Here is a 12626-nt window from a genome sequence, read left to right as displayed (position 1 = left end):
AAAGTGATGATTGAGATACACTTTTTCCGCTTGCTTTTATTTTGTTGTTTCATTTTGTAAAAGGTAGAAAAAAATTTGGAAAAGTCATTGTCAGTTATTTGGCCTGCAGCACTGTCTTGGGGTGAATGGATGTAGCCTTCATGTAAAAACACTCTGGAGCAGCTTTATCTGCATACAAACCTCAAGGTAGGGATGAGGGACTCCCCAGACATTTCTCTGGTGCCTCTGGGGCCACGGGCCGCCCCGAGGCATCATCCTCTCAGGGTGACACCCCGCACACGCTCCCATACAGGTCCAACCAGGCAGAAGCGGCACAGGGTCCAGTCTGGCTATTTCCCACTCACATCTCTAGAGTCCCGTACGTTTCCCAAGGGGCTGGGCTGGGGACGCGAACCTCCTGCGATCCGTGCTTTTCCCGACGTACCGTCCGAGTGTATGCACTCAGCTGAACTGAAAGTGTCCAGTGATGATTCCGTCGCAGGCCGAGGACGAGGTGTCCCAGTGTGCCTCTAGACGTTAACATCTCCTTCTCCTTTCTCCCCGTTTTAGTCATCCTTCTCGACTTCAGACCACAGACAATCTTCTCCCCATGTCTCCTGAGGAGTTTGACGAGGTGTCTCGGATAGTGGGTCCTGTAGAATTCGACACTATGGTGAGTACCCGCGAGGGTGTTCTCCGCGCTCGTGGACCGCCTGCTCTGTGAGGCGGGGAGGGCGCCCGCAGACCCCCGGCTTGTCCGCAGCATGCTGGAAGGAGCCTCTGCCAGCCAGGGCGCTTTCTAGATCCGCGTGACGCGTCGGAGCCTGGTGTGCTTACACGGGCCACGTGGTCCCCGGGAGCCTTGTTCCCGGTGCTCTCTGCCCTTCCGAGAACCAAATGGCATCTCAGATATTTAAAAGTTCCCCTTCTGCCCTTCCAAGTTGTCCTTGTAAAGTTCTTCATATATTAAGGAGCTAAGACTTCTCTGGTAAGAAACCATTTTCCTCCGGCCTGTTACTTCAGCGCCGTGTCTGGGTAAAGAAGTGCCGTTTTTCTTAAGGGAGAGGACTGGCCCTTGGTGGCTACGATAATGACAGACGCCTCGCCAGCAGCGATGAAACGGCTTCACCTGCTTCACACTTGAGAGCTAATCTGTACGGCTCGCCCCTGCCAGGAGTAGACGGTTCCAGGAGTGACAGAGTTATGAGTGCCGTGACCACAATAGGAACAGGGCTGTCCACAACAGAGAGGATCTCCCTCTGGGAGAGTGTTTCAGTAAATCAAATAGTATTGTTTGCCTGTCAGACTGAAATCCTTCCTCCTAAAGCCTTTTTTCAGTTGGCTGGAATTTTGCTGATGGTGTTTAATTTTAAGCTCTTTCCCACATGAAGCGATTCCAGTGTGTTTTTAAACATGTGTTTAATCCTTTAAAAAACTCCTCTCTGAGTTATTGCTATCATTTCTTCATCACTGCGTACCTGGGGCCTGCATAGACCGTGTGCTCAGTAACAAGGGAGGGGGTCAGGGAAGGCAAAGGAGAGCGGGGCAGAGGGGCCGCTGTTCAGATGCCCAGGGTCATTCAGCCACGTGTTCAGGGAATGCGTGTGTGTGACCGTAGCACCTGTTTGGAGTCAAGTTTCTGGAATGTAACTTTTTTCTTGGTCCTTTTTTCTCACCTGAAGAAGCACGGGATAAAATCTTCAGGGACTGTAATTTCTTACACCTTCCTGGTTGTTGAGAATGACAGAAAGTCACTTCTGTTCCTGTTGGCATGTGTAAAATGAACCTTTTGTATGTGCGAGGATGCACCCTCTGTTGGAAGGTATCCCCCGACTCTGCTAAAAAGTGCCTTATGAGCCTGACACAGAAATGGAACAATATGTATAAAGCCCTGTTCCAAGGATGTACCATCTGTTGGTGGCACCACAAAATGGCAGATCTTCTTTTGCACCTTCTTTGTTGTTCCTATGCAAGTTACATTATCATCGTGACCATCATTAATAGGTGACACTTACTAAGCACCTACTGTGTACTGGGCACTCCACAGGTGGGAACTTTGACTTCACAGCCACCTTCCGAGTTAGGTGTTATTGTTATTCTCACTTTTACAGTGTGGTAAAGAGCCACCCCACTCCCCAAAACTGTATAACTTGACTAAGATCAAACAGCTAGTGAATGATGGCATGAATATTTGAATCCACCCAATGTGTCTCTAGTGTGCATGCTCTTGTCCACTCTCCTGGAATGCCTCCCAGAAAAAGCAGAGCTTTGTTTCATTCAAAACATCCGCCATAGAGAAGCTGTTTGCACAGGACTGAGTAGGTTTTGGGTGAGAGGCCTGTGTGTGGGATTTGGAAGTCAGAGCTCCGACTCTGTCATCACCATTATTCCCCTTGACCTTGAGAAAATAAGATGGATTAGTTGCCCCACTCTGTTCAAGCAGTGTGACTGCTTTCTCTCTGCTCTTGGAATGATACTGTCAGAGCAATTTAAATACTCTCAATAAATGCCAGGAAATGGTTTTATGGTTTCTGGATGACCCCCCCATGGCCATTCCATGCCATTCCAGATGATTTCCTTCATTCCATTTGTAGGGGGAAATAAACCTATTTTATGCGCGTGCACGCGCGCATACACACACACACACACACACACACACACACACACACACACACACACCTCCAGCCTAAATCTTTAGAAGACCAAAAGAACTAGAAGAGGCTATAATATGGCCATGGCACTGGCTAGACAAAATAAGAATTGGGTTACTCTCCAAATTTTGTCTCACATCATCTGTCCTCAACCGTGGCCATGATTTCCATTCAGCGTCTCCTGGCGTGAGGGCAGATGCTCCGAAAAGGAGCTCCCTCTCTGAGAGCTGGCTCTTTCCGCCACGTCTGGAGGCGGCAGCTCTGGACTATGATCAGGAACAAGAGCGGTGCAGGCTCCGGAGGAAATTGTCCAAGAGAGACAGAGCACCAGTGTTTTCTGCAGGATGACTTATTTGTTTAGTCTGGATTTCCTGTACAATAAACTTTTTCCTCTGGGACTACATGAGAAACAGTCTACTCTCCTAGAGGCCTCTGGTCAAAGCTGACAAGTACAACAGGAACATTGGTTAATCATCTGCTATTTCCCATCTACCACACTAGGTATTGCACATGTTACCTGATTTATTCCTCCCAGCGTACCTTTATGCTTAACAGTTTAGTCTTGTGGGGTTTTTTTTAACGTTTATTTATTTTTGAGAGAATAGAGAGAGGGAGAGAGAAAGAGAGTAGGGGAGGGGCAGAGAGAGAGGGACACAGAATCCAAAGCAGGCTCCGGGCTCTGAGCTGTCAGCACAGAGCCCCACATGGGGCTTGAACCATGAGATCATGACCTGAGCCGAGGTCAGATGCTTAACCGGCTGAGCCACCCAGGTGCCCCTAGTCCTGTGTTTCTGTTGGTATTCTGGGCCTCACATGATTTCCTGGTGTTGGGTGGCGTGGCTGTTGTAGAACGTTCAGCAGCATCCCTGGTCTCTACCCACTAGTTGTGGGTCATGACACACCCAGTCGTGACCATCATGAATGTCTTCAGACATTGCCAGAAGACAGAGTCATCCCCAGCGGAGAGTGCCTGGTCTAAGGGGAGAGCCCAGCATGGAGCTGAGATGGAAGTCAGTGGCAGGCTGGTGTTCTTTGGGCGAGCAGCATACTGACTACAGGGGCCAGTGCAGCTGGCCAGGCGGCACTGGCGGAAGAGGCGAAGGGACTCCTAATAATTCTGCTTTTCTAGTGTGTGCCTGAAAGACATTCATTTATCATTCCTACTGCGTGGCCTTTAAGGAGATTCACCACCTCCCTCACATCCCGTCCTCCCTCTGGCATAGCGCGCAGCATTGCCTCACCCGTTTTTACACGAGCAGATTTGCCACGTTGCTCTGCCCCCAGACTTGCACAACAGCAGAAAGCTTTATGTGGCCTGGACGAACTGACAGAATTAAGCCGGCAGGCTGCAGAGGAATAATCCATCAGCTTAGATAAAAAAGGTCTCGATTAGTCCAGGAAAAAGGGTGGATAGCACATGCTGAAGGCCCTCTAATTCTATGGTGGTTATTTGCTGTTCAAAGTGTTTTCCTGCTTGCTACCCCACTGTAGAACAGACAAGGGGTGTTAAATAAATGAATCTGCATTTCATGAGAGCGGTGTAATAAACTTAACCACATTTTATCTTTTCACAGATGAATGCAGTATAGACCCTGAATTTTTCTCATCTTCTCTGGCGACATTTTTCCTTCCCATCTGTGATTCCCTCCTGCTACTCTGTTCCTTCACATCCTGTGTTTCTAGGGAAATGAAACAAAGGTGAACAAATTTGCTGCAACCTGTTGATAGCAAGTGGATTTTTCCCTAATTCACAAACGTCTGTTACTCTGAAGGGCTTCATGCATCTTATGAAAGGTAAAATTGAAAGGCCCTCCCCATAGAGTGGGTTTTAGAAATGAAAAATATCCAGATAACACTGAAAACATGAGGACTAGAATGAGAATCCTTTGGGAAAAGGCGGGGTGGGGTGGCTTAGTAGCATTTAGTAAATGCTGTGCACAAAGTCCATGCCCAGCTGTTACAGGTTGTTGGATAGATCACATGGTCATATAGGGAACTTCTTGATGTAGGATTGGCACACTCCTGTTCTGGAGAACTCTTATTTGTTCCCTCTGCTTTAAATATGGCTGGACGTTTTCCATTGGTTTTCCTATGGAATAGTTCAAAGCTAAGTTGAACAGAAGTACATAAACTGTTTACCAAAGGTAGCCATCCTGTATCTAGAGGCAGGGATACAAGCTGTGTTCTTCCACACTAGCCATTTAAAGCTAAAAGCAAATTCTCTCTCTTGGGAGAATTTGCTTTTCTGTTTGTTATGGCATGATGTTACTGGCTAGTATCAGTAGAAGGAGATATATTTTCCAAATTCATAAGTAGTTTTTTTCTGTTTAAACCTTAATATCCAAAGCTGCCTATCTCCTGCCTTTATCATGGTCCCCAGTAAATGAAATTGTCTTCCCACTTCTATTCAAGGGAGCCAGGCTGTTAACAACAGCTCTCTCAAGGCAAAATCCTGTTTTTATGCAAAAAGTTGAAGTTAAGACCAACTCAGAAATTTAATTCATGTTTCTTAAATGGGTTAATTTGTCTTTATTGTTATTAGTTGGTATTTAGTCTTAGGCATAAACTTTTCAAATCTGGAAGAAAAAATAGTAATTGACAAATAATTAACCAGAGATAATATGAGAATCAAATCATTTGAAAACTCGTCCTGTATAACTGCATTGAGAATTGCATGTTTTTCACTGATAAATGTGTGTCTCTGACAAATACATTTGCAAATGGTTCCATTATCTCTCCTGTGCTTTTTCTAGACTGCTTTCTGATGTTTTGTGAAGTGTGTTTTGTCATTTACCGTCTTCCTTCACCTGCACTGACACGGGTCAGTGGTTGAGCAGGGCGGGTCTGACAGGCTCCTCCAGATAACTCTCACACACTGCTGGCTTTGTAGCCGGGCCCTCATTTCCCCCGCTGTCACCACCACAGTTACACTGTTGTGTGAAAATGCCATATTGTTCTGGGGGGACGAAGTTTCTTGAAGTCTATTTTTAAAATTAAAACCAAAGTTCACGTATTGCGTTTAATACGATATGCACATGGGGCTTTCCTCCTCTCGGTTTTTACATAAGACCCACATGAGTCTGGCTGGCTTTGCATGGACTTTTTAAATTGAAATGAGGAAGGAACACAGAAGAGCACATTAACAAAGGTATTTTTCTAATTGTTGGCATTTAACTGTTTGGTATATTTTTGCCCTTGGAGAACAACCTGGCACGGTTTCATTTTACTGCGCCAGCCCAGAGGTTTTGTTTACTCTTAACAAGTATTGAAATTCGATTGTTAGTCTCTTATTAACGGCATTCGGCGTGAAGATTTTAAAAGTTACTGGCATTAAGTACAGGTTTGATGTTTTTCTCATTTTTTCCTACTTATGATTAAACGTAAAAATGTGTGAGTTCTTATTTTTAAGCAAGGTTAATAACAGCGCGTTCCTGAGCGCTGCCCCTGCCCAGCCTGCTCACAGTCAGAACCGCGGTGGCGGAAGGGACAGGGGAAGACAGCAGGCAGGAGGCATTATTGGAATAAGCTGCAGTGTGCACCATAAAAAGCAAACAAAAAAAAGTGCTCCAGTCTTGCTGACCACAGCTGCCTCCAAATGCACGAATCATTTGGCAGTTATTTTGAAACGAATTTTGGTACTGCCGATACAAGTTTTTAACTTAAAAATACATGTAAAGTGGGACTCTGGCTTGTCTCCAAAGCTGCATCTCAGCCCCACATCCCAGGATTGGAGGAGCTAGCTCTTCCTGAGGAGTCACTGCGCCCATGCCAAAAGGGGCCATTTTTCTCCAAAGATGTTGGAAACTAGAAAGCCATGACCTTCTCAAAGTAAAAGGCACCGTGTGCCGGAAAAAAAATAGTGTAATGAAAGACATAATCGCCACTTAGACATAAATGTGGCAGGTTAAACTTAACTATTATCTGAAGAGTCGTCAGGGAAGAGTGGTGGAGACTACTGAATTCTGGCATCATAACAGATAGGACCGTTCTCATCTCTGCATCTGCAGTATTTACATCTAGGAAATATAAAGTTTCTTCGTAATAAACATAGAGAACTGTATTTCTACAGTAGATAAGGCCCTGCCTAGCCAACAGAAGTTTGTATTCTTATATAAATGAGCGTTATAACGAGTCACCACCATGTAGATCCTGGCTTAGGGATATTTGTGTGTTTTAAGAGTACTTCTTATATAGTTATGTATTTGTAGAGGGTTTGCTAAGAATAGAGCTTTTATGTACCACGTGGGAAAAATTTCTCCTAATATATTAAGGGAGGAGATTTCAGAGATGGCAATAAATAGATTGAGCTATTTATTTAGCATTAAATGACTGAAATCTATTTATTGCCCATGACCTAGAATGGAATATTAAGTCTTAATGAACAGAGTACTCCTTTCACATATGACTAATCCAGGGAAAACAGGAAAAACTAGAATTTGCTTTGAAAACTGTGGTACCAACTATTTGAACTAGGATGCTATTCCCAAGGTAAGGGATATATACTTGAGTGGCTTCTTTTGGTTAGTTAAGATTCGTTCACTTATTAGTTCATCAGATACATAGTGAACACCTGCCATGAGCCAAGCACTATTCTAGATTTTGAGAAACATTGGTAAACAAAACCAGACTAAGACCCCGCTTTTTTGGGACTTAAGATGTTTTGAGATACTGGATATGTTCTAGTACAAGCGTCTTATGAAAACTTAAGATTTTGTGAAGCAGACATGGCCAAAAGCTGAAGATAACTTAAATGTTATATAAAAATATACACAATTTCATAGAAATGGCATTTAAAGCACTTATAGGAAGGCTAAAGATAATAATGGTTTTTAGAACCTTCTAAGATGAATTTATATAGCTCTTACGAAAAATTTTTTTAATGTTTATTTTTTTTGAGAGAGAGAGAGACCGAGTACAAGTGGAGTAAGGGCAGAGACAGAGAGAGAGGGAGACACAGAATCCCAAGCAGTCTCCAGACTCCGAGCTGTCAGCACACAGCCTGACACGGGGCTCAAACTCACAAACTGTGAGATCATGACCTGAGCCGAAGTTGGACATTTAGCCGGCTGAGCCACCCAGGCGCCCCTATATAAAAAGATACAATCGATCACACTGAAGCTTCCAAATTTTGGTGAACTAGCCTCAGGTTATGTGTATGTTATACTGAGAAATTAAACATCTTACAAGATTGACCTATTGGAAAAAAAAGAACACACTTAAGCAGTTTTAGACTTCTTAAATTTATATCGGGCATACAAATGTAAAAGTACCTAAATGGTACCTTTGACAAGAAGCTGTCAAATTTGTATTATCAAACTACGCACATTCTATATTTTTTAATGCCATCACACCACTTGAACACCCTAGTGTTGGTGTGTCTGCAGCCTTTCCCTGTTTTGTGTACATGAAGCAATCTTTTGTTACCACGACTGCTTGTCGGACTCAATTCCAGTAGACTCTTTAAAAGACATGTGGAGAGGCAGCTGGGGGAAGGCGTAGAGGCCTGGAATCAGGTTCAGGCTCCAGAATAGAAATAAAATGCCCAATCTTTGCCCCTTTGTAAAAACGGACTTAATTTTCTCATCCTTCCCGTCCCAAAATACACATACCTTCCCTAATCTTCTAGTAAATCACATCCTTTATATAACTACAAAATACCCCTTCTCCTAACCTAACACATTTTTTAAGTACCACCTAACACATTCATGGGCTGCTTCCCTGTGCTTATCTGGTGTATGACTCATGAATTTACTCATTTCACTATGAGGGTTAGCAAGTGAAATTAGGAAGATTACCCAGCCGTTAAAAAAATTCCACCAAAGTAAGATACTCATGTATCAAGAATAATTTAATTTCTTATATTTGGTATTGTTCATCTGTTTGTTTCCCCTGCACTGATGTCCTGCTTCTATCTGCAGATGTATATATGCATAGCTCAATTTAACCACATGTTGCAGGGCTTAACATTATAGCATTCATACTTCACTTTAAAATTCCACAGAGAGGTTTTAGCTAATATGCAAGTAGCCGAGTTTTCTGTCCATAGTGGGCACAGTGTGTTAGGATGTTAGAGAACATGAGACTAAGAGTTCTGAATCACGCTCACTCTTGGGTCTCAGCTTCATCTATGAAAGAGTGGGATTCAATTACAGATGGCTGATATCTCTTCCAGTCCTAAAATGTCAGTCATGCAGACGATTAACACTGTCTGACTACTGTAGCAAAGCAAATTATTTTGTGACAAACAACTTTCACAGTTGAAAATGGCAGCCATGGTATTCATGTGCCATCTCTACGGTTGGAAAACCATATGCTAACCCTAAGCCCATAGACCAGGGGTTTCTGGCATTGGACGTGAATGCCATTCCATATCCCCATGAACCGGCAAGGAGCTGCAGTTTTACAACTCAGCCCAAGCAGACCCTAGTGTGACAGGACTAGATTCAGCCTCCTAAACAGATGCCAAGGCTTTGTGGAAACAACCTCTCTTCTCATGAAAGGAGGTTAGAACCCCTCCTGGTGAAGGACAAGTTTAACGATTGAGTTCTACAGATACTTACTGAGCATGTCCTAACTGCACAATGACAGTGTTAGCTTCTAGAGCGCTGGAAATATTCCTCTCCACCCTCCCACCTTCAAGGATGAACTCCTTACCAGATTCTCTTCTTATTGTGATAACCCCAGGTGACACCTTGCCTAGTACCTGGCTCAGAGTAGGCATTAGAAATGGATTTGAACCAGCCGGGGACAGTCCATATGCTCAGCAGAGTTCCCAACCCAGTGATGTAAGAGAACCTTGGTTGTTTTAAAAAAAATTCATTTTTTACAGGGTTTTTTTTTGATACATGTATTTATTATGCTGTAAAAAGCAACACTACCTGATTTCATTTAAAATAAATATTTCCCAATTTCAGAATACTTACAATTTATAGTTTCAAGATTAGATTCACTTTGGGAGGTTCTGGAAGCAAATACATTCATAGCTGTACAGTCCCCAGGAAGAATCTATATCCAACCTCAGGTCATTCAGCCCCTGCCAGACAGATAACAGCATCAAACGGCTGATAGCTAATCCAGCTGTGCAGCTAAAGGGCAGTGTGGGGCAGTAGCGGGATACAGCACATTACGCCCAAAAATGAGGTCATTAGAATTGAGACTACCAAAACAACAGTGTATAAGCAGCTTTAAATAAACATGACCATATAGAGAGCTCTCATGATACAGAAAAAGCACGTATGATCCCAAAGCCAAAACAAAGAGATCTTTGGAGTATACTGATGGCAGCAGTTAAGAGCACAGTCAAAAGCATTTAAACCAAGTGTACTTATTATTACCAGCCAACAGCAAACAGCCAGAGCAGGACCCGGCATTACAGTCATAAATAAATAACCTTATGGGTAAATAAGGGCACATATGACTAAACCACGCAGATTTTGCAAAATCGTTTTGATCTGAAAAAAAGATGAAAACTCTCTTTGTTCCAAATTAATGGTTAGAACCTCTTTTTATTAAAGCCTCCAAATTGCTGGTAACCTTTAAGCCACACAATTGAATCATCTTAATGTTTCATTTTAATCACACAAAGCAAGCTGCTGTTTGAGCAAAGTTATTTCAGTTGATTTCAGTTAAAGAATGTCTATCCCATAGTATCTCTGGGGATAATGCCGTTCCTCTACAGCATTTTGCAAATACTGCCTGTCTGCACGGCTTGGTAGACCCGTGGGGCGGGAACCCAGCAGCAGGGCTGATGCCCGTCCACCAAATCCCCCACAGCACACCCGTGGGAATGGCTTCATGCCTGATGCAGCTGTTAGGGAACACTGGCCACGCTTCCACCAAAGGAGGTGCTGTGTAGGTATTAGGAGGGCAATGGCTGAAGCCACCAACTGAGACTGGAAGCAAAACCCAAAACATTTGGAGGCCGCTGGAGCGGAAAAGGGGCCATTAGGCATGATAAAGGTTGGAAGCAGCAGTGTGTGCGGATACAAAAGGAAAAAAAAGGAACTTGCTGAATTTGCCACATTGCAACAACTAGGAGCATTCACGTAGCTGAGGATTTTGCTCATTTCACAAAACACGGCCTCAGAGAAGTCCATTCGTGTGTGTATGTGCCTGTGTGTGTGCTTAATATCAAAAATCCTCATTAGCAAACCCCTTTACCTCTGAAGTACAATAGGCTAAAGCATATGTGCGGTTCCTCCCTAGGACAAACAACAGGTCTCAATTTAAAATTAAATGGCCTTTTCTTATTATCAGTCCACCAAAAACTATACAATAGAGAAGCAGGAGAAAACTGGAGTGATCTAGTGGTCCCCCAAATAGGTGCAGGCTTTTAATGACAGGTTTAAAAAATAAATGTTAACTGTTACAGTTCCCATACCATCCTACTAACTTTGGTAGCTTAGAGCGCTTATCTGAATGTATCTTTATCCTGAAAGCTGAAACAGACCTTAAAGAGCCGTGGTAGCACATGCTTTCCTTTTCCAAATTTGGCTAATTTGTACTTAGCTTAGTCATCCGTGTCTGGTTCATCGCCTATTGACAAATGGCATAGTTCTAGCTCGGATGCCAGATGTCTGAGGCATTTTCTGACTTACGGTGGAAAACATGAAAACTGCATAGTGTGCCAGCACCCACGTTCCCAGCTCAAGCGAAGAGGCAAATAGCTAGATGTCTGGGAAGAGAGGCTGGACTAAAGGGGATATAGAAAAAGGAACTTTTTTCAAAAGTATTATATAACTACATTCACATAGATATTTTGGTCACCAAACATATCTTGAACAGATTCCCTGATGAAGTCTAATCAGAATTGGTCTATGCCACTACAAGTTGTTAACTATTTTAATTTTTAAAGAGTCACGTCATGAAGCTGGGTGATGGGAGACATTTAAAACACATAACCCTACGTGCAGATAGTTGTTCAGACACTCTAACTCTACATTTGAAGTCCTGAAAATCACACTCTTTTGCTTCTAAAGGCAGCCTTGACCTATTTGGACAGACTGTACAACAAAACTTAATTTATAAATGCCTAAGTTCATCATACAAATTGAAAAATTCACAAAACACACATAAATATATCATGAAGACCACCACACAGTTAAGCTAGCATTGGTAACTATTTCTTTTACATCAAATTATACAATGCACGAGGTAAATATTGCTCACATTATGGAGGGAGATTGTTTTATTTCTATTTTTTCCCAAAGAGATCAGATTTGTCCTGTGTGTACAGTGAAGAAAACTCCAGTAACACTGAAATGACAAATGTTGTAAAATAGACATCACTACCAGATAGAAATACACATGTTCTTCATAATCATTTTCCACAATTAAATAGGTAAGTGATTTATATTTTGGGCTTAAGACCTTTATAACAATCCATCCAAATTCTTATGGACCGTTTGATTTTCTTTTCCGTTGTCGGAATCTCCTTGAGGCGTGTACTGCACTTGGTATTCCTGGAGGATCTTAAATACATCGTGGTGTCCGAAGTGCAACGCTTCATCCATGGGAGTGTTATTCCACCTAAATAAGTAGCAGAACGTGCACTGGGTCATTAGATAATTCCTGGACAAAGGTGATAATTCAGCATCCTTACATACTAAGTGCAGATCTAAGAGCCGTTCAACTTTAGCCATTTTAGCAACGTTACAAGTAAAAATTAATTGAAGAAAAACAGAAAGGGGCTCATCATTCAAAAAGTGGTCCTACAGGCAACTTGAGAAATGGGGAGGAAGAGAAAACGGTCTTCTACAGATGGATCTTGTTTACATATCTAAGTGCTGTGGGAGGGGAAGTTCTCGTGTTGACAGATACAATAGACTCCTCTGGGATTCCTGGTTTTCAATTTCATAAAAAGCCCACAGGCTCTCCCTTTAAATAAAACCTTCAAGGAAAATTCAGGTATATAACATCCATCACCCTATCCTTTGATAGAAAATTTGTGTTCCTGACAATTCAAAAATCACGATAAATCTCAGAAGTCTGGAAAGA

At 42.8% G+C, this 12626-nt stretch overlaps 2 protein-coding genes across 4 annotated transcripts in view; one reads left to right on the top strand and one right to left on the bottom strand.

Annotated features, from left to right (window-relative positions):
• Positions 1-5357, top strand: part of STAT1 (signal transducer and activator of transcription 1) — a 41580-nt gene extending 36223 nt beyond the window's left edge. For both annotated transcript variants that reach the window (XM_042949503.1, XM_042949504.1), the window contains exons 24-25: positions 550-652; positions 4205-5357. In XM_042949503.1, the coding sequence (XP_042805437.1) occupies positions 550-652; positions 4205-4219 (118 nt within the window). In that variant the 3' untranslated portion in view covers positions 4220-5357. The remainder of the gene's footprint in view (positions 1-549; positions 653-4204) is intronic.
• Positions 5358-7667: 2310 nt separating this feature from the next.
• The window catches only part of GLS (glutaminase), an 85542-nt gene continuing 80583 nt past the window's right edge, over positions 7668-12626 (bottom strand). For both annotated transcript variants that reach the window (XM_042949484.1, XM_042949487.1), the window contains one exon: positions 7668-12158. In XM_042949484.1, coding sequence (XP_042805418.1) covers positions 12002-12158 — 157 coding nt within the window. In that variant the 3' untranslated portion in view covers positions 7668-12001. The remainder of the gene's footprint in view (positions 12159-12626) is intronic.

Source organism: Panthera leo, chromosome C1, assembly GCF_018350215.1.
Source record: "Panthera leo isolate Ple1 chromosome C1, P.leo_Ple1_pat1.1, whole genome shotgun sequence".
In the NCBI taxonomy this organism is placed as follows: Eukaryota; Metazoa; Chordata; class Mammalia; order Carnivora; family Felidae; genus Panthera; species Panthera leo.
This window is presented reverse-complemented; position numbering and strand designations above follow the sequence as displayed.